A 22,165-nucleotide genomic window follows, 5' to 3' on the forward strand; every position below is an offset into this window, starting at 1 on the left:
TGGATAAATGTAAATTGTCATGTACTAAATATCTTTGAGTAATTTATGTACATGAGCACCCAAATCCCTTCCAAACCATTATGAAAATATTCAATTTTGATCTGTCTTGATTTCCAGATGAATTACCTCTCATTTCCTCCCACCGAGCTGCATCTGCCACATTTTTGCTGACTTGGTCAAACTGCCTCAATAACTTGCTGTTTCCATCCACACGATTTGCTCTACCTCCCAATTTAATAAAGATTATCTATCTAATAGTCATGTATTTTATATATTGCAGTGAGCTTGTGTGAATAGTGTTTAATCTTGGTTGAAGTTAACAACTTTATTACAGCATACTCTGAGAATAGAATATGTAACATCTTTCTGTTGTAAGAATCCAAGCATTAGCGTTCAGGTAAGATGACAGCAAAAGGTTTGCTGCGTTCAGCAGCAGTGATTCCACATAGCAAGAATTTAAATTGAGAAATGTTAAAAGAATTAAGTTTGTTTTTTTTGTAAAAGTAGAGAATTTAACAGTAGCCTGCTTAACTTTGTAGGATTATGAAGGAGATTGACTTTAGCTAATCCAGGAAGTTTATTCCTTATGAAGCCTTCCAATCCCAAGGGACACTAGTCGAGGGGAACTTTTGAGATGTAGTCATGTTGTGGACTAAGTTGCATGGGAGGGCATCGTGTATAGATTTAAAAGCATCATCAGTGTGCCCAAAGAGATTGTGGCAAAAGGTAAGTAGGGTAACTGCATTCCAAATAATCTGGTTCATTTGGCACTACTAGCCTTTTTCCTGAATATTTTGTATTCCTACTGGGTGTCACGGTAGCATAGTGGTTAGCACTGCTGTTTCACAGCTCTGGGGACCTGGGTTCAGTTCCCAGCTTGGGAAATCAGAAGATGCATTTTCTTTCTGGCCTACCGTGTTTGTGGTGTTAGTTAGATTAAACCATTATTACAAGTTAAGGCCCTGGTAATAGCCTAACAATGTCAGGAGAAGTGATTAAACTAGTTTAAATTATAACCCAGCTAGAACATAACGAACGAGCCGAAGACAAATTCAGGTGCCAGTTCCTTGGGCGCACAAACCAAAATACTGGAAATCTAACCCTTTACAGCAGAGAAGGCTGAGGCATAGATATGATTTGAGGTGTCTGAGATTGAGGGGTATGGGCAGGGTGAGTAGGGAGCAGCTGTTGCCCTTCGTTGAGAGGTCAGTCACAAGGCAGCATAGTTTTAGAGTAAGATCAGGAGATTCAGAGGGGATTTAAGGGGGAAAAAAAATCACCGAGTGGTGTGAATCTGAAATGCGTTGCCTGGGAAGGTAGCGGAGGCTGGTAACCTTGCAACCTTTAAAAAATATTTGGACTAAGACTTGAAATATTCTAATATCCAAGGATATGGGACAAGTGCAGGAAAATGGGATTAGTGTGCCTTTCATTGCAGTTATTGTCAGTGCAGACTCGATGGGCCGAAGGGTCTTTTCTGCTCTATGGCTGTATGACTGTCAAATAAAAAACAAAAATGTGAAAATACTCAGGCCTGATAACTCTGTTTTGCCTCCCACAGATGCTAACGTTTCAGAAATACAGATTCTTCATTCTTGATAGGCCATCAAACTGAAATGTTACAGTGCTTCAAATAGTCTCCCAAGTGAAGGTTAATGGATACTGTGGTGACTGTAGACATCTGTGAAAGGATGAGTTAGTTGGGCTAAATTGCCTGCCCTCATCTCTGCATGGCTTTTGAACTTTTTAGGTTCTATTGGTTTCTCCATCATTGCATTTCTGGGGAACTGGAAGGCACTGAATTAGAAGTAATTAACTAATTCCAGCTCTGAGGCCTGGCTTCAAACCCTCATCTCTTGTTTGCTCCCGTTCCCTTCTTGTTTTGCTTCCCCGCACACCCCAGAACATGAGCAGTGCTTTCTCTATCCTGTAATTGTGTCTGTGGGAAGTGCCTTGGGTGACTTGTTTTCTATTTTTTCTCTCTCTCCCTCTCTGGTGAAAGAGAGTCTGGTCTGTCTTGTGTAGCCACTCCAGTATCACAGAATACTTCAGGTTCAGAAGAGACCCATTGAGTCTGCACCAACACATGAAAGGCCCTAACCTCCCATCTAATCCCACTTGCTGGCACTTGACCTATAGCCTTGAATGTTATGATGTGCCAAATACTCATCTGAGTACTTTTTAAAGGATGTGAGGCATTGCACCTTCACCACCCTCCCAGGCAGCACATTCCAGACCATCACCACCCTCTTTTCAAAAAAAAATGGTTTTCCTCAAATCCCCCCTCACTTTTAACATGTGTCCCTTCATAACTGACCCTTCAACTAAGGGGAACAGCTGCTCCCAATCCTCCCTGCTATGCCTCTCACAGGACCACAGAATACTACAGATGTACTATACTACATCTGTAGCACATTTAAGAGTCAAACACTTTTCTGGGAGTAATATCATTAAAGCGATTACTGTTGGAGGTTAACAGCAGTAAGATGTGTAGCATTTGGGGCTGGATGGTGACTGTGGCTGTGGATAATGCTTTGCTCCTTGCTGAGATATGACTGCACATTATGTTGACAATGACCAAGTTTGAGTGTTATTGGCATTTGTAAGTCTGATATATAACTGTAATTGTTATATTATGCATTGTATTACAAATTGAAATCTTTATTGTAGGACGGCTAACCATAAAGCAGATCAGTGAATTGATCCTTTGGCTCTAATTGATTCAGTTTCTCTTTTCTTTGCAGATGTGCCCACTTGGTTGAAAAGTCTCCGGCTACACAAGTACGCATCGCTTTTCTCTCAGTTAACTTATGAAGAGATGATGACTCTGACTGAACATCAGCTGGAGTCTCAGGTTTGTCTTTGCAATGTATCGCAGTGACTTTGATAAATGGCAGGTGTGGAAACTTGTAGTCCATCTCACAGTCCATCAAAATAGTATGGCTATTAGTGAGAGGAGATTTCCTCTAGAACCAGAGGACACAATTTTAAGAGTGAAGATACCTTCTTTTTTCTGAGGGTGGTGAATCTAGGGAACATTCTTCCCCAGAAGCAGTGGAGGCAGAGTCAATGAATGTCCTTAAGGCAGTGGTAGATAGATTCTTAACTAACAAGGTTATTGGGGGTAGCCAGAATGTGGAGTTGGGGTTAATGAGAGCAGCCATGGTCATTTTAGTAGAACAGACCAGAGGGGCTGAATGATGTCCCCTTGCTCCCAATGTGTATGTTTGTAAATTTCAAGCATTGGAGTCGAGTGGTTACTATTATGTCTTGTAGTGTCTTGGCAATTATCATGGCAGTGTTAAAGTGCTAAAGTTTATTTTTGATGAGAGATAAACCAGGGAGACTCAGTGAGTAGGTCCCAGACTTTCACATTGGGCTATCAGTTATTTACTTTGTGTACTTTTCATTATTGTTCCTTTATCAATATTGAAGCAGATTAAAATACCCTATAAATCATGGAGTACAGATAGTGCTCCTCAGGGTGAGATGTTGATGGAGCATGGAACACTTTTTTGTTTCTCATATTTGGTGTCAACATAAGATTTCCTTTTTAATCCTGAGAAAAAGTGGATCCCTGGGCAACATGGTAGCATAGTGGTTAGCGCTGCTTCTTCATAGCACCAAGGACCCAGGATCAATTCCCAGCTGGGGTCACTGGCTGTGTGGAGTTTGCATGTTCTTCCTGTGTCTGTGTGGGTTTCCTCGGGGTGCTGTGGTTTCCTCCCTCAGTCTGAAAGATGTGCTGGTTAGGGTGCATTGACTCAAACAAGTGCCCGAGTGTGGCAACTCGGGGAATTTCACTGTAACTTCATTGCAGTGTTAATGTAAGCGTTACTTGTGACTAATGAATAAACTTTGTTTTTAACTTTAACTTTTAGACACAGCAGACTGTGTTGGTGTATGCAATAACTTGCATTTATTTAGTTCCTTTTAATGTGGTGGTGGGGGAGGATCCCAAAATACTTCATGAAGAAAGGAATTGGTACAAATTCTAAGTTGAGCAAAGTTAGCCTGATTTTGAGCCATTATGAGAAGAGGGGGCAGTTTAGCTTTTGAAGGCAGAGGAAGAATTATGTCAGGGTTATGGCGAGAAAGCTGGTGTGGTTGAAGATTCTGCCATTGGTAGTGAGGAGAAGGGGATGTGTAGCAATCAGAATCGAGTGCAGGAAAGGCACAAGGTTAGAGGCAGGGTGAAGTAAAAGTAAAGTTCAGTCTCCAATAACCTCAGTTAAGGTAGCATACTTTTGTGATCGCAGGTACTACCACTGGAGGGCATTGCCCATGTGTCCAATTCCATCCTTGGCTGGTTTCTATGCTGTTGGGCTTTTCGAGAGGATATTGGAAGGGAACCAGAAATATATCATCTTATTTCATTCTTTTTCTCTCTTTCCTCTTCCTATTTTCTTCACTGCCCTCTTCTCCTCTCACCCCAACCCAAATCATTAAATGTATTTTTAAAATTTCATTCTACAGAACGTCACAAAGGGGGCAAGGCACAAAATAGCCCTAAGCATTCAGAAGTTACGTGAGCGACAGGGTGTGCTGAAATCCTTAGAAAAGGTGAGTTGAGGGGGGTCTTGTTTTGGTTGCACGCCTTCCGAAGATATCAGATATAAATTCATAGTAAGAAGTCTCACAACACCAGGTTAAAGTCCAACAGGCTTATTTTGGTAGCACGAGTGCTGCTCCAAAAGCTCATGCTACCAAATAAACCTGTTGATCTTCAACCTTGTGTTGTGAGACTTCTTACTAAGATTATACAGACTAGGAATCAAACCTGGAATCCTTTAGTCTGTAAAACTTTGGGGTCTTCATTAATTGTGCTGAAGAGGGAGCAGTTGATACTTATGTTTGGAGATGGGTGAGCTAGTTTCACTCATATCTACTCTCGGGTTCTGGACTTGAATTACTCTAACTTTTTTAATGTTTTGGCAAGTAATGGCAGCTTCAAAAAGACCCAAGATCCTGTAGGTGATGGTTGGGGTATGCGTAAATATGTAAAAGTGGGGCATTGCTTTGCTGTGTGACAACTGGGACTTGGATTTGAATCTAGCCTAATCTGTGTCCTCTTTGTGCCTGTGTGACCTCACCTGTGCAATGAATCTCAACCCCACATCTGATAGACTACAGAACAATTGCACAGAGCTTCAGTTCTGCGTAAATTTGTCTCCGAACTCTCCATCTCAATCACAGAAATCATGTGGATGGATGATATAAGAAAATAATTTTGTCCACCACATAGACTAGTAACATGATGAAGTCAAAAAGTGTGAAAATCATCCCAGCCTGGTAATTAAAGTAATAAGCAATTGCTGTACTTTTGACAGGACATTCTCGAGGGAGGAAACTTGCGAAATGCCCTTCAGGAGCTGCAGCAAATAATTATAACCCCGATCAAAGCTTACACGCCACCTCAAATGACCCCCAAAGAGGGACACGACACAGACCCCAGTAGTTCCTCCAATACCATACCTGGACTGGGCACAGACAGCCGAACAACCAAAGCAGCTGCTGAGAAGGAGCCTACATCTGATGGCTTTCAGCCCCAGAGTGTCTCAACTTGTGACGGAGAGTCGGCAGCAGCTCCTGTGTCTGAAGGTGACATTCCTGGACAGTTCACCAGAGTCATGGGGAAAGGTTAGTTCGTACATTTTTAATCATGACTGAGGGGAGACGGAAACTGAATGGAGCTAAAGGGTGCTTTTTGCTTCAGGAGTTAAGTGAGTTTCTGAAATTAACAGGACAAGTGCTTGGATTCCAAACTGCAGTAGCCTATATTTTGATTCCACAGTTTCTGTAAGGTCTCTAATTTTTGATACCGGCTTTCTTTAGGTATTTCACACCATCTCATTGCCTGGACTGTATTGGAGAAGATTGTTGATTATGGAGCTTGCTTTGCTGGGGATTTCTGGACAGTGATCACAGCACAGGCTGTGGGAGGCACAATGGTTAGCACTGCTGCCTCACAGTGCCAAAGACCTGGGTTCAATTCCTGGCTTGGGTCACTGTCTGTGTGGAGTCTGCACGTTCCCCCTGTGTCAGCTTGGGTTTCCTCCGGGTGCTCCGGTTTCCTCCCACAGTCTGAAAGACATGCTGGTTAGGTGCATTGGCCATGCTAAATTCCCCCTCAGTGTACCTGAACAGGTGCTGGAGTGTGGCGACCAGGGGATTTTCACAGTAACTATAACTTTTTAATTATCGTTAAGTCTGCAATTGGACTATTCTGTGCACCTTTAACCATCTTGCCCTCAAAAAAAAAGCACTGGAGTGTATGCAGGGAGGCAGACCAGGTCTGTGGCCCTTGGACGATAAAAATAGGACTTGTAGCTTTTTGACATGAAGATATTTTGTTTCATGATTATTGGCTCCTTTTGAAAAGGGCCTGAATGTTTAGTTTTGAAAACCATTGTGGACATGACAGTAAGTACAGGCAGAGTGGCGCACAACAGTGGAAACTATTCTATGCATCTTGAGCAACAGGCTAAAAGGTATTAATTATGCCTGCACCACCTCTTCTTCAGAGTGTGTTGAAAACCAAACTCTCTGCTCTGTCACCTACTCAGACTCATTCTTCCACTTGAGCTCCAAACTTTCACATTCACTTCATAGAATCCCAACAGTGCAGAAGGGGCCCATTTGGCCCACTGTGTCAGCACCGACTCTCCAACAGAGCGTCTAACCCAGGCTCATTCCCCCTGTTTTATCCCTGTAACCCCACACATTTACCCTGCTAATCACCCCCCTCTTCCCCCTCACCCCAAAACCTACACATCTTGCGACACTAAGGGGCAATTTAGCATGGCCAATCCATCTAACCTGCCCACCTTTCAGATTGTGGAAGGAAACCGGCGCACCTGGAGGAAACCCACTCAGACACAGGGAGAACATGCAAACTCCACACAGACAGTCGCCCAAGGTGGGAATTGAACCCGGGTCCCTGGCGCTGTGAGGCAGTAGGGGTAACCACTGTGCCAATCTTCTAACAATACTTGTAAAAACAAAAGCTAATCGCTGCTTCCCTATGGACTTCACTTTCTCTCCTGATGCATTTGCCTTTAGCTGACTCAATAATAGCCTTATTCTGTGTTTTCTGGAGCTCTTGATTCCTTTGTGGCAGAGAGCAGGTTAAGGGCAGGTGACCTTGTGCATTGCTACACTGTGCCACAGACTCTGAAACAGTGGATATTTTGAAGGATAGGGTGAGAGAATGGAAATGTTATTGTTTGATTGATCATAAAACTTATTCCAGCGAAGACTTGAACCTGCTTCCATTTCCTGTTTTCTGCAGTTTGCACTCAGCTGCTGGTGTCCAGACCAGATGAAGAAAATATAAGCTCTTACTTGCAACTGCTAGAGAAGTGTCTCGCTCATGAGGTGGGTACTTGCATGTTATAATCAGGAATTCCATCCTGTTGCGCTGGCATGGGATGCAGAATGCCATGGGAATTGCCACTCTGTGGTAATATGTCCTTGTAAACTTGCAGTCTTTTCCAGTTGCCTAAGCTGTCTTCCGTTGAATTGAACAATCCTTTAGAGAAAGGAAGAGACTCTAGGGTCTGAATGGCTTGTTCCTGTTCCCATGTTCCATTCTGAGCCCACATACAAGTAGCCAAATCAAAACCTGTAAAGTAAAAGTCTATTTATTAGTTGCAATTAAGGCTTACATTAATACTGCAGTGAAGTTACTATGAAATTCTCCTAGTCGCCACACACTGGCACCTGTTCGGGTCATTGCACCCAAACCAGCGCGTCTTTCAGACTGTGGGAGGAAACCGCAGCTCTCGGAGGAAATCCATGGCAGACATGGGGAGAACGTGCAGACTCCATGCAGAGAGTGACCCAAGCCAGGAATCAAACCCAGGTCCCTGGAGCTGTGAGGCAGCAGTGCTAACCACTGTGCTGCCCATAAAGTGGAAAAAAAATGCTATTGATCCCATATCTAATTTTTTTTATCCTGCCCCCTCTCTTACATCCCACTTGAACTGGTAGGTAGGACTGTGATGCTTCATCCAGTTGCACTATCTCAGTGCTTGCAACTGAAGTGTCAGCATGAAATTATGCATTGTAACAGGGCTTAATGCCGTAACCATCAGACTGAAAAGTGAGAATGCTGCCAGTGGGCTAAAACTGGCACACACAGATATGAACAAAGAACAGGCCCTTCAGCCCTCCAAGTCTGCACTGACCATGCTGCCCAACTTAACTAAAACCCCCTATCCTTCTGGGGACTATATTCCTCTATTTCTACCCTATTTGTGTATTTGTCAAGACCCTCCCTCTCTCTCTCTCTCTCTCTCTCTCTCTCCCCCCCACCTTAAAAGTCACTATTGTATCCGCTTCCACTATCTTTGGCAGCGAGTTCCAGGCACCCACTTCCCTCTGTGTAAAAACAAAAATCTCCTTTAAACTTTGCCCCTCGCACCTTTAACCTATACCCCCTAGTAATTGACATTGCTGGAGTATGATCTCTAAGAGCTCTGCAGTGTGTTACCCAGCTCACCATTCCTCGTTAACCGAGTTAGACTGTGGATGGGTCACAGCCAGCTCAAACTTGTTCTCACCAGTGTCTCCATTCATTTCCCACTGAGTCACTGGATAGTCATCAGGAGCAGAAACCCTAAGTGACCCAATTTTTATAAAAAATATAAATTGTTCAAAACTGTTGGTACAGATTGTCACCTTCCTGACTGGAACCCAAGCTCATGTCTACTTGGCTATAGGACTTTCTCTTTGGAAAAATTCTGTTTGACACAAGTGTGATTAAACAACAAAACACAGCTTGGACTATTAATCTAATGTTACCTGGCAACATCTGAGTTGTCAGTTTAATGCAGTTCATTCATACCTGCCAGCTGTTATCTGAGAGCTGCATTTCCTGATACATAAGGAATAACAGAATGAAGTTGTGAATGGTTTTCACTTCAGTAAATGGCAGGCAAATTGCACCAACTCTGTTCACTGGTTGTGAATCACATTTATCTGTAACTGATTTCAGGCATTTACTGAAACACAGAAGAAAAGACTATTTTCATGGAAGCAGCAAGTCTTTAAGCTGTTGAGGTCTTTTCCAAGAAAGGCCTTGCTGGAGATGCCAGGTGTTCGCCAGAGAAGGTGAGTTATCTGTCATGTATGTGATCTGGCCAGGGTGTAATTCTGTGTGCTGGAAATCCTTCAGAGCATGGCCTGTAATATCTGGAACCAGGTCAATGTTTTGGGAGGCGAGAGATTTAAAATCATAGAATCCTGACGGTGCAGAAAGTGGCCAATTGGCCCATCGAGCCTGCACTGATGGCAATCCCACCAAGGCCCTATCCCTGTAACCCCATGCATTTACCCTGCCAGTCCACCTAACCCCTACATTTTTGGACTGTGGGAGGAAACTACAGCACCCAGAGGAAACCCACACAGATACGGGGAGAAGTTGCAAACTCCAACAGTTACTCGAGGTTTTAAGTCTTAAAGGTACAGACAGTGAGTGTGGAGAGAGGGCCAAGGACAGGTTAAAGAGGTGTGTATTGACTTGATTACCTGTAAAGACTCGCATTCCAACCATTATCTTGTAAATTGAGTTTGTGTCTGTATATACCCTGTTTGTGAACACAAGTCCTCACTCACCTGATGAAGGAACCTGAGACTCTGAAAGCTAGTGCCAAATAAACCTGTTGGACTTTAACCTGGTGTTGTGAGACTTTTTACTGCGCTTACCCCAATCCAACACCAGCATCTCCAGATCATGGAACCCATAACCATGCATGTGCCACACAGTCTGCCTGCATGCTTTCTTCACACTGGGCCTTGTCCAGGCTAAGTGAAATGTAGAGGGCTGCAATGCTATGCTCGTGTGAGAAGATACTCTGGAACAAGACTCCAGATCAGTGCGATGGATAGATTGCAGAGAAATTGCAATGGGAAGCTATGTTTCTTTTAATGGAATTTAATTTGTTAATTGTCAGTCTCTTTATGGGATGGGGAGTGATCATGGCACTAATATGTTGCAGAAAATATTGCTGAAATATATTTCTGACTGAAATAATTGGAGATAATGGAACAAAAATAGAAAATGCTGGAAAATCTCAGCAGGCCTGATAGCACCTGTGGGGAGACAATAGAGCCAATGTTTCGAGTCTCAATGACCCTTCATCAGACGCTGTCAAACCTGAGATTTTCCAGCATTTTCAGTTTTTGTTTCAGATTCCAGCATCTGCAGTATTTTGCTTTTATAGAGTCAGAGGTTTACAGCATGGAAACAAGCCTTTTGGCCGAATTTGTCCACGCCGCCCTTTTAACCACTAATCTAGTTCCATTTGGCCCGCATCCTTCTATACCCATTGTACTCATGTAACTCTCTAAATGCTTTTTAAAAGAAAAAATTGTACCTGCCTCTACTACTACCTCTGGCACCTTGTTCCAGACACTCACCACCCTCCATGTGAAAAATTTGCCCCTCTGGACCTTTTGTACCTTGTACCTCTCCCCTCTCACCTTTAAACCTAAGCCTTCTAGTTTTAGACTCCCCTACCTTTTGGGAAAGATGTTGACTAACTGACCTATGCCCCTCATTATTTTGTAGACCTCTATGATCACCCCTCAGCCTCCTACACTCTAGAGAAAAGAAGTCCCAGTCTCTCCAAGCTCTCCTTGTAACTCAAACCATCAAGACCCAGTATAATCCTAATAAATCTCTTCTGCACCCTTTCTAGTTTAATCACATCCTTTCTGTAATAAGGCAACCAGAATTGTACACAGTATGCCAAGTGTGACCTAACTAATGTTTTACCATAATATAATGGAGTTCTGAGAGTTGATTTGTGCCTGGAGAGAGAATTTGAAGACCTGTCTGGTAGTTATCACTGAATGAATAGACACTGGTTGTGTGATCCAGTTGAAGAATTTGTCCGAATATTAGCATAATTCTGGCACAAACTCTGAACATGCCACTATTGAGTTTAGCTTTTAGTTTAGCTGCTTTTGTTTTGGACTTTAATTCTGATCCTGGCAGAATGACACATCTGAGATGGTTGAATGCCAGATTTCGACGACTCGATGCTGGATTTTTCAGGAGTTAGCTTTAAGAACAGCTGTGTAAAAGATCCCATAGTCTCAGCAGTGCAGTGTGTTCAGTGTACAGAATGGGGAGGTTAGTGGTGAGTAGGGAAAAGTGAGTTTGTGCCATGTAGCCACGACGGTTTGTTTTTGCCGCAAGTTTTAAATTTTGAAGTGGAAACTTGATAGTGAAGCCTTCCGAGCAAGTCGGGAGGAGAGATGTCGCTACTGTCTGTAGTTATTCACCTGTAGAGCTTATTGTGTCGTGGACACCGCAGAATTTAAACACCAAACACATTGGTAATCAAAGACTCAGTTTCAGCAAGCTGTTTGTAGCACTACAGAACCACAGGTGGATCTGTGCCAGGCTTTAAACCTCTGCATCCCAGTCACACCCATGTCATTCATTATCTGATGGTTGTCAAGGAAGATGAATGCTCGAATCTAAGTTACTATATTTAGATCGTTGGCAGAGTAACAAAGGATGTATTCAGTAGAGTGATTTTTATCAGCATCAGCAGAACTCCTGCGTTTTAATTACTGTATTAAACTCCCTGCCATCCTATTTATTATCACTAAAATGTACAGTGTAAGCCACTTGTAGCAGATTTATCTATGCCAACTTTATTTATCGAGAATGTCCCCTCACCAGAATAAATCAGTCCAGGGTACGTGGAAGTAACAAACCAGCAATGTGCCCTGTCTCTTCAATTTCAGTATTACACACTGAGCGGCAATCAGGAGTGCATGATGTGCAGTGGGAAGAACTCTGAATTATGGGATTTTGCTATCTGTGTTTCTGGTGTCTAAAGCAAGCCAGTGCTGGAAAACATCTTTCTCACCCTGAGACTAATGCATGTAATATCTGTGCGTCACAACAAACCAATAATGAGTACACTTTCTTTTAATTCACTTGGTTCAGATGGGCTCCATTTGTCCACGTTACTGAATGTTCGCACATGTCATCTCTGCAATAAGTAGAGTACTGTGTAATAAAGAAAATAGAAAGGCTTTCTGTAACCTCCAGTTGACCCAAAGTGCTTTACAGTCAAAGTGTAGTCACTTTTATCATGTGACAACAAATTTGCACACGGCTAAGGGCCCACAACAATGTGAAAGTGATTAAGTAATAAGACCTTAAGAGCAGAAGTAGGCCGTTCAGCCCATTGATTCTATTCGCAGTGAAATCAGGACTGATCTGATCCCCATAACCCTTGATTCCCTTACTGATCCCTGCCTATTTCAACCTTGAACATGACATGAAGAAACAGGCCTCAGCAGTCAGAATGAAAGGTTAGGCATCCACACGCACTGATAAACATATGGATTTACCCAAAATTTCATTTACATTCCTCATCCTGTTTATGTGGCAGTTTTGCTAATTTTAACCCAAAGAGAAAATGCTGGAAAATCTGAGCGGTTCTGGTAGCATCTGTAAGGAAGGAGAGAAAAGAGCCAACGTTTTGAGTCCAGGTGACTCTTTGTCAAAGCTAAATGGCATAGAAAGTGGGAGATATTTATACTTCAGGGTGAGGGAATGAAAGATGGGTCTTAGTTAATACCTTTGCCAACACATGAGAAATGGAAAGCAGTGAAGGTGGATAGTGGGGGGAGAGACGTAACGGAAATCGGAGAGAAGAGCAGTACTTCTTCAGGGTAGGCTTTCCTGGAAGCGAAGTGGCAGTGAGTTAAACACTGGATGAAAGCAAATTACTGCGAGTGCTGGAATCTGAAACCAAAAGAGAAAATGCTGGAATGTCTCAGCAGGTCTGGCTAATTTTAACATCTACATGACCATTCCAAAGCTGTGGAGTAGAAAATAACATCAGTGTAATTTAATCTAGCCCACTCTATCGCAACGATTAGTGCGTAAGTTACACAAAGACACCAGTAACTGGTGGGAACACATAATATTACATCATGTGAGCCAAAGTTTGCTATTCTAGGTGACTGCTTAGTGCTTGCACCAGCCCTGCCCTCGAGCTTGTTTCATTATTGGATCATGGCTGAACTGTAGCCCAAATCACTATGATTTGCTACGAGAGGACACAGACTTAAGGTGCAGGGAAGCAAGTACAAAGGAGATGTTAGGGGTAAGTTTTTCACTGAAGATGGCGAGTGAATGGAATCGGCTGCCGTCGGTGGTGGTGGAGGCAAACTCACTGGGGTCTTTTAAAAGACTTCTGGATGAGTATATGGGATCTAATGGGATTGGGGGTTATAGATAGGTCTGTGGCTTAGTAGGTATAGAAGTGATTGGCGCAACTTGTGGGCCGAAGGGCCTGTTTGTGCTGTAGTGTTCTATGTTCTATCACATTCACCCATCCTTTCTCAGATACATTGGCATATTTGCCCAACAAATTCCATAAATCTCAGTTTTGAAAATTTTAATGGTCCAACACTTGTAACTTTTTGTGGAGACACTCAAAGGTTTCTACTCTCCTTCTGAAGGGAATATTAGGAGGTTGACCAAAGCCGCCCCCAAAGATTTGAGTTTTGAATGGGCCCCAAAAGGAAGAGACTGAGATACAGCGCTGAGGGGTTTAGGGGCTCAGAGTATGGATGCAGATGATTGAAGGCATGTCTGCCATGTATTAGTTAGCAATATTGATCAAGGGGTAAATATTTCCCATGACACTACTTTAAGCTCACCTGCTTTTCAGTTGAATGGTGTCATGGGATCTTTTACATCCAGCTGGGGGATGTGAACTGGGTGTCATTCAAAGAACAAAGAAAATTACAGCACAAGAACAGACCCTTTGGCCCTCCAATCCTGCACAGACAAAGCTGCCCGACTGAACTAAAACCCCCTACTCTTCCCGGGACCATATCCCTCTATCCCATGCTATTCATGTATTTATCAAGAAGCTTCTTAAAACTTACTTTCGTATCTGCTTCCACTACCTCCCCTGGCAGTGAGTTCCAGGCACCCACCACCCTCTGTAAAAAAAAAACTTGCCATGTACATCTCCTAGATCATTCATAGAGATAAGTTGGACAGATGTGGGCTCCTGTTGGAGCTAAGAGCTTTAAGAGAGCAGAATTGATTAGCAAAGTATTATTGGTGTTTCCTATCCTCCTGGTTTATACTGGAATTCATAAGGTCTATTTTTCTTTTATTTTTCCAGCTGGGGTTTCAGTCAGTCCAGTTCGCTTCCCACAGCCGGTTCTGTGGTTGGCGGGCTGGGCAGGCGAGGCCAACGGCCGTTCCAGGTGCCTCCGCGGGGTCTGTCTGCAAACCGCATGGGTCTGATTGGCACTTCTGCTGCTAGTCTGGGTGGTGTTTCTCCAAGGCATACACTTAATCCATTGACAAGCCAAGGCAGGCAGGTCAGTATGTGTTCCCTGTGGTACAAGTGCATGAGATCAAAGTTTGGATGACGTACTTTATTTAACATTACTAATAAAAGAGCTTTCAGAAGTGGCTAAGTCAGGAGAGTGCAACATTTTCTTCTTGTATCCTGACTTCAACTCCAACATGGACTGACAAGCATCATCTGTCTCTTGGCTGCATCTCTGAAACGAGATTGGGCAGACTCTCTGCATCTCCTCCAGGGCATGGAGCATGAAATGGCAGAATGTCTGTTAAGAGAAATGGACGTGCCACACCATTGCAATGTTAATCTGTGTTTGTTGACAGGGAGTCTGAATGTTGATGTTCTCTTCTCCAGCATCAACATCCTTCACTGCAAAATTTAATATAAATTGATATTAGGAATCTTCTGGTCTGGTGCCCCTCTAGTGTAAAATGATGAAAGCAGCAGCTGTTGGCAGCGCAGGTGTTCATATTGTCTCTGAACTGCTGTTCTTTTCCTGGCCCACCACATTCATAATGCATTATATTCCTCCGTATGCCAGTTTCAGCATAAAACAAATTATGGGCATGATGCAATAAAGTTTAACACATTGCTTATTTCAGTGAATTGAGAGATTTGTGGCTTCTGTACCATTTTCCTCGGTCTTCAATATTCTGGAAGATAAAGCCAATATTTATAACAAAACTGTTCTTTTTTTAAAAAAAAGTCTGGTGAAACTAAACTTTGGAAGTGCTGTATTGCTGATGAGTTGCGGGGAGCATGAATTTGGATTGTATTTTTAAGCTACATATGCTATGTTCAACCTTGCCCTCCTGTTCATTGTTAGCCACTGGCCTGCCCTCTGGAACTCCCTGCCCTGTATCATCCGCCATTCCCTGACACCCTGCATTTCCCAGTCACTCAGTGCCACTGTTTTATTCTCCTAATGCAGATTGGTCAACAAAAGGGAGGTGTTTTATTACTCTGGCTTTTCTTTATATATTCACCATCGGAGGGTGAGGGGTGAGTGGACTTGTCATGTATTACTATGGATGGGATGTTATCTTCTACTGACTGTCCCTTCTCTGGGCAGAGTTTGCAGGATGTATAAATTGAAAATGAAAAAAAACTTAAGATATACGGCAGGTGCCTTTCTTTAGACAGTGGATACGAACATTGAGTGAAAGTTTCATTCAGTATTATTTGGTGTACCTTTTTGATGTTTGTTCAGACTAAGTGGGCATCCCTGACAAAGCCAGCATCTATTCTCCACACCTATGCAGCTGTTTGACTTGTTGGGCCATTTCAGAGTTAAGAGTCAGCCATATTGTTGTGTATCTGACGTCACAAACAGGGCAGGCTGGGTCATTGGGATTTCCTTCTGGAAAAGACATTAGTGAATTTAGTGGGGGTTTTTATAACAATTCAGTAGTTTCACTGTCCCCATTCTGGATTTATTTAATTACCCAAATTTAAATCCCCAGCTGCCAATGTTTGGACTTGAACTTGTGTCTCCAAATACATTGGTCCAGTGATAAAACTGCTGTACCATCTGGTTTATGGTCTCTGCATTCTCAGGTTAAGGAAGGCAAAAATCAACCAGCTTTCCTGCCCTGGAGATGTCTATTTTTTATTCACTCATGGGACATGTGTGTCGCTGACTGGCCACTGAACTTAATTGGCAAGGCCAGCATTTATTGCCCATCCCTTGTTGCCCCTGGGAAGGTGATGGTGAGCTGCTGGCGCCTTGAATCGCTGAAGTCGAAGCACTGTTGGTTGACCCACAATGCCATTAGGAAGAGAATTCCAGGATTTTGACCCAACAACAACAAAGAAAATTACAGCACAGTAACAGGCCCTTCAAGCCTGCACTGACCATGCTGCCCGGCTCAATTAAAACCCCCTACCCTTCTAGGGACCATATCTCTCTTCACATTCTATTCATGTATTTGTCAGGATGCCCCTTAAAAGTCACTACCGTACCCACTTCCACTACCTCCCCCTGCCACAAGTTCCAGGCACCTACCACCCTCTGTAAAAAAAAAAACTGCCTCGTACATCTCCTTTAAACCTTGCCCCTCACACCTTTAAACCTTTGCCCCCTGATAATTGACTCTTCCACCCTTGGGAAAAGCTTCTGACTATCCACTCTGTTCATGCTTCTCGTAATCTTGTAGATTTCTATCAGGTCGTTCCAGTGAGAACAAACCAAGTTTTTCCTATCTGTCCTAGTTAATGCCCTCCATACCAGGCAACATACAGAAATTTTTTCTGTGACCTCTTCGCAGCCTCCACGTCCTTCTGGTAGTGGCAGTGAGGGAATGGCCAATATATTTCCAAGTCAGGATGGTGGGTGGCTTGGAAGGGAGTTGCAGATGGTGGTGTTCCCAGGTATCTGCTGCCCTTGTCCTTCTAGTTGAGAGAGGACACGAGTTTGGAAGGTGCTGCCTGAGGGTCTTTGGTGAATTTGGTCTCTTGAATGAAGAACCAAAGAGCTGACTGCCAATGGAATTGTAATCCAAATATCAACACCTTTAGCAAAGAGGGAGAAAGAAACCACACCAAACAAACAGAAAATCTGTTATTGTATTCTCTGACTGAGGATGGTAGAAGGGAAAAAGGACCTTGGCCATTTTGCGTCCAATTCATAACATTCCTAATATTAAAAAAGAAAATAAATCAAACTCTGAACATACTGTCTGTGAGACTGATATGTTTTTCCTTTATTCCTGCAGAACCTATGGTTTGCAAATCCAGGTGGCAGTAATAGCATGCCGAGTCAAAGTCGTAGCTCTGTGCAACGGACATACTCACTACCTGTGCACACATCCCCACAAGCCATCCTGATGTTCCAGCAGCCAGGTTTGTCGTGTTTCAGCTTTACACAATTTTCTCCATCAACCTGAAACGGTTCCGTCTTCCCCTTCAGAATGGGGAAGGTTTGCCGTGTTAGTAATGAGTCACAGTCTGCTTACAAGACGAGTTTAAATTGTGTTTCCCCTTGCCCATTATTGACTTAACCAGTTGAACTGCCTGAAAAAAATCCTTGCTGTTTTTACTGTCGGTCTGGAAGAAACGAGGGATGCTGGAAATGTTTTGAAATTGATCTTAAGTGAGTTTAAGTTGCAGTGGGAGCTTTTCTTTTTCATTCTGTCCTCCTATGTTCCTTGGTGTGGTAAATAAATGACCTGCACGTTGTGAGACTGAGGCACACAGGTGAGGATCTGTGCTGAGAAACTTCACCTTTTGAAGGAGAAAATTTCCAGAGCTAAAGGGAATTTGATAGCTCTTTAAAGTGGTGGGTACGGCACGATGGGCCAAATGGCCTCCCTGTATTCTTTATCTTTGATTCAACTTGGAGTGTTAGAATTGATCTCAAATCTTTTGGGGAAGGGATTGCTGAAGGGAGAAGAATGTAAGGGTTTGTGCTCATAATCAGTGTGTTTCCTGCTGGCAAGCATGGACCTGTAGAAGATGTGTGAGGACACGATCCACTTTGGTGTCAGAGAAAAGTAGAAGATAGGATCAGGAGGAGACCATTTGGCCCTTCAAGCCTGCTCCACCATTCATTGTAATCATGGCTGATTGTCCAATTCAATAGCCTAATCCTGCTTTCTCACCCATAACCTTTGATCCTCATTCGCCCCAAGTGCTATATCCAGCCGCCTCTTGAACATGTCCAACGTCCTTAGCAATGAGCCACTTGCTAAAGCTGTCTACGAAGAGCAGAATTTTAATTCCTCGGGGATTGGGGGGGAATTTGGTGGAGCTGGATTACCCATTCAAAACTGAATTAAGGGGAAACTACCTCTCGGAGGGTTGTGAATCTGTGGAACTCGCTGCCCCAGTGGAAGCAGAATCAATCAATCAAGTTTAAGAAAGAGATTGATGTGTTTCTGCTGAAAAGCAGGGAAGAGGGCTATGGGGAACAGGCAGGAAAGTGAAGTTGAGACCAGGGTAAGATCAGCCATGATCCTGTTAAATGGCAGAATGGGCTCAAAGGGCTGAATTGCCTTCTCCTGCTCCTAATTTTTATGCTTCTATGTTCCCTTCTAATCCCCCCCCAAAATCCTAATTGCTGTGTTGGTTGGGGACGGGTTAATTGGCTGCTTAAGGCCCTGCTCAGTTGCCGATGGGCTGGATGCTTCGTGTGGCCCAGTAACAGTGGACAGTTTCTCGAGGCAGGGAGGGGAGCAGTCCCAGCAGCAGGCAGTTAACTGGCGGATTAGACATTGAATTCTAACTGGGCCCCTTGGCAGTGGTTGTGCTGGAGGGCTGAGCTAGCTTTCCTCCCATGGGGATGGGGCCACCAGCCCCTGCCTGAGAAATGGGTAGAGAGGAGCAGCCAGTAGAAGCAAGCATTGGCCAAGTAAGCACCGATTGAGGAGAGAGGGGGAAGTTGGGAGAGCAGAAGCAGCTGTGTTGGGATGAAAGGTGGCACAGTGGGTTAGCACTGCTATCTCACAGCACCAGCAACCTGGGTTTGATACCCTGCTTGGGTCACCATCTGCCTGGAGTTTGCACATTCTCCCTGTGGGTGTCCTCTGGGTGCTCACCTTTTCCTCCTGCACTTCAGAGTTATGCGGCTTAGGTTAATTGGCCATGCTAAATTGCTCCTTAGTGCCCCGAGATGTGCAGGTTAGAGGGATTAGCGGGGTAATTGTGTGGAGATAAGGCCTGGGGTTGGATTGTGGCCGGTGCAGACTCGATGGGCTGAATGGCCTCCTTCTATACTTTAAGGTTTTGATGATTTCTCTGAAAGGACTTTGCCTTCTACTGTAGTGTGCAAACAGAAAGTTGACTTGAGGCTGTGTGTTCTTTTGCCAGAATGTCAAGTGCCAGTGACAGAACCAGAGATTAATACCAGACTGGAGTCTCTGTGTCTCAGTATGACAGAACACGCCTTAGGAGGTAAGCAAATTCAGTCATGGATTACACAGTTGAATTTTAAGGAGCAGAATTTTTATGGAGTGAGGTTACTCTACAATTCAGAGAGAGAACATTCAGTATTATAAGTGGGGGAGGAAGGCAGGATTCTCTGGCAGATCAATGTTCATTCACCTCTCGTTTGGGTATAAATTCCACCCAGGTAAAAGGTTCTGTGCGCTGATCATCCTGAGAGAGTTATTTTTAAAAAGCAAATGTATTTTTATCCATAGCACCTTGGGTAAGAACATGCCTCTGTATCTCGCTCAACATTCTTCACCTTTGAGAAAGTTCACTTCTGAACTTCATGAATTCCACACACACACACCTCCATCCCCACCCCCCCCAAACACCCCCCGCAATGCAACTCGTGCCAAACCAGGGATCATTTCAGAGACTCCAGCACATGAAGCCATTCGGCCCATTGAGCCCGCACCAACAACAATCACACCCTATCCCCATATATTTATACACACGCATATACACACACACTCTCTGACCCACACTGGGAATTGAACCCAGGTTCCTGGCACTGAGGCAGCAATGCTGACCCACTGTGCCACCCTGATCATGGTGATCAATAGAAATATGACTGGCTGGCTTTCTCACTCCTGCCTCTGGACGCGGGTACTGTCGAGCTACACACCAGTCCCTTTCTTTCTACCCTTAAGTCAGTGCAGATCACAAATCCTGGCCCCTCAGCAAAGGACTCCCTACACCTCTCCTTCAGAGCCATAGTGATATAGTCACTGGACTAGCAATCCAGTGACCCAGGATAATGCTCTAGGGATCTGTGTTTGTATTCTGCCACACCACATGGTGAAGTTTGAGTTCAGTAAAAACCTGGAGTTAAAAGTCTAATGGTGACGATGAAACAGTTGTCAATTGTAGTTTTTTTAAAAAAAATTGGGTTCACTAACATCCTTTAGGGAAGGAAATCTGCCAACCGTACCTGGTCTGGCCTACATGTGACTCCAGACACACAGCAACGTGATTGGCTCTTGAATGCCCTCAGGAATGGGCAATAAATGCTGGCCCTAGCCAGCGATGCCCACATCCCACAAACAGATTTTTTTTTAAAATTGATTTTGAGCTTGGCATGACACTCCACTTTCTGCCGTTGCCTTTGTGCCCACTTCAGCCAGAAATCATCCTCTCGCACAGTGGACCGTTTTTTACCCAGCTCCAATATTCTCCCTTCACCTCAAACCCTCTCTCTGGCCTCTTACCCTCTCCAGATCATTTCATTGAGAGTGACATCAGCTGACTTGCTTCTCTCCATTTTCCTGTCTCTCCCCCCCCACCCATCCACCCACTCCCTTACACCTCTGAAGGAGCGATGTAAGGGAGTCCTTTGCTGAGGGGCCAGGAGAGGATCAGGATTCGTGATCTGCACTGACTAAAAGTAGAAGGAAAGGGAATGGTCTTGTAGCTCGACAGTACCCACATCTAGAGGCAGGAGTAAGAAAGCCAGCCTGAACTTGCTGCACTATTCTGTTAGCTCAGCCCCAGCATTATCATTACACCTCCGACAAGAGGTGATGCCACTGCTATCTGGCAAACTGACCTTTATGTTACAGAGGCCGCACGCTGACTATTCCCACCCCACCTCCCTCCTTGACCACAACCCCACCAGCAAACATCAAGCCATCCTCTCCAAGACTGTCCCTGATCTCGCCTGAGTTCTAGCCAAGCCTTGTGTGGTAGAAGAAGGATGGCATGTTTGTCGGGAACAGGGACAAAGATGAGAAGAGATTGCCATAATCCCTTGACTGAAATTTCCTTTCTTACTTTAACAGATGGAGTGGACAAGACATCGACTATTTAGTACGCTGTACCTAGCTTGTGAACACTTATTGAGAGACTGACATTACACAGCAGCTGCAGGAAATGCCACTGAAGTTTGAGGGTCACTACACCTTTCAATGTATATCTTCGCTGATCTTTATTTAACCTTGGGGGAAATAGACCGGTACTCAAACTACTCCCGGTCGTTTTCCAATATATTTTTGTTTTAACTTTTGTTTTTTCAGTACCCATCTGGTAAAAGGTTCTGAACCGGTACAAATAAATCGTATAGCTCAAAACTTAATTTAAAGAAAACTGGGAACTAACATGAAATTAGTGATGGACGGGTGCAAGGTGGTGAGCAGTGCTCATGACAGAGAGAGAGAGGAGACGGGAACTCTTGGCTGACATTACAATGGTCTTAACGGAGACCTGTACACGCTGTGCTGTCATATAGGTCTGGAACCCAATGCGTGCAGTACTTGGCAGCAATACAGGTCTGGCTTTTGCATCTGTCTATCACTAATTTAACCTAAAACCTCTGATCAACTGTCCAAGTGATGCGTACAAGTTAACCATTAAGAAAGTTATAAAATATTATACAAGAGGTGTTCTGTTCTGAAGCCCACATTACTTTAAAAAAAAATCGAGTTGCCAATTTGCTCCAGTAACCTCCAGTTAAGGCAAATTAATCAATGCAGTGAGCAAAATGGGGAAACAACTGATTTTTTTTATTCAACCCATTGTTATTGTGTTACTTATATTCATCTGTATATTTGTATTTTGTGTCGACAGCAGGAAAAAAAATCTGTGAACAGGCTCCCAAATAGCACAGTTTGGACTAAATGCCCCTCCCTTTCCCTCCCCCCCTCCCCTCTCTCTCCCCCTCTCTCTCTCTCTCTCCCTCTTTTCTCTCTCTCCTTTTCTTTCCTTTCTCTTTCTCTCTGTCTGTCTGTCTCTGTCCTTTGTCTTTCTCTCTGTGTCTGTGTGTGTCTCTCTCTCTCTCTCCTTTCTCTCTGTGTGTCTCTCTCTGTCCATTTCTCCTTTCTCTCTCTCCCTTTCTCTCTGTTTCTCTCTCCCTTTCTCTCTGTTTCTCTCTCTCCCTTTCT

General features: G+C 43.9%; 1 protein-coding gene across 3 annotated transcripts in view; it reads left to right on the forward strand.

Moving 5' to 3' along the window:
• Positions 1–21,953, forward strand: part of samd4b (sterile alpha motif domain containing 4B) — a 93,495-nt gene extending 71,542 nt beyond the window's left edge. For all 3 annotated transcript variants that reach the window (XM_080218290.1, XM_080218292.1, XM_080218291.1), the window contains 9 exons: positions 2,745–2,854; positions 4,477–4,563; positions 5,331–5,640; positions 7,292–7,377; positions 8,999–9,114; positions 14,175–14,376; positions 17,078–17,204; positions 19,170–19,253; positions 21,068–21,953. In XM_080218290.1, coding sequence (XP_080074416.1) covers positions 2,745–2,854; positions 4,477–4,563; positions 5,331–5,640; positions 7,292–7,377; positions 8,999–9,114; positions 14,175–14,376; positions 17,078–17,204; positions 19,170–19,253; positions 21,068–21,096 — 1,151 coding nt within the window. In that variant the 3' untranslated portion in view covers positions 21,097–21,953. The remainder of the gene's footprint in view (positions 1–2,744; positions 2,855–4,476; positions 4,564–5,330; positions 5,641–7,291; positions 7,378–8,998; positions 9,115–14,174; positions 14,377–17,077; positions 17,205–19,169; positions 19,254–21,067) is intronic.
• The last annotated feature ends 212 nt before the right edge of the window (positions 21,954–22,165 follow it).

Source organism: Carcharhinus amblyrhynchos, unplaced genomic scaffold, assembly GCF_965287045.1.
Source record: "Carcharhinus amblyrhynchos unplaced genomic scaffold, sCarAmb.v2.hapA scaffold_37, whole genome shotgun sequence".
Classification (NCBI taxonomy): Eukaryota; Metazoa; Chordata; class Chondrichthyes; order Carcharhiniformes; family Carcharhinidae; genus Carcharhinus; species Carcharhinus amblyrhynchos.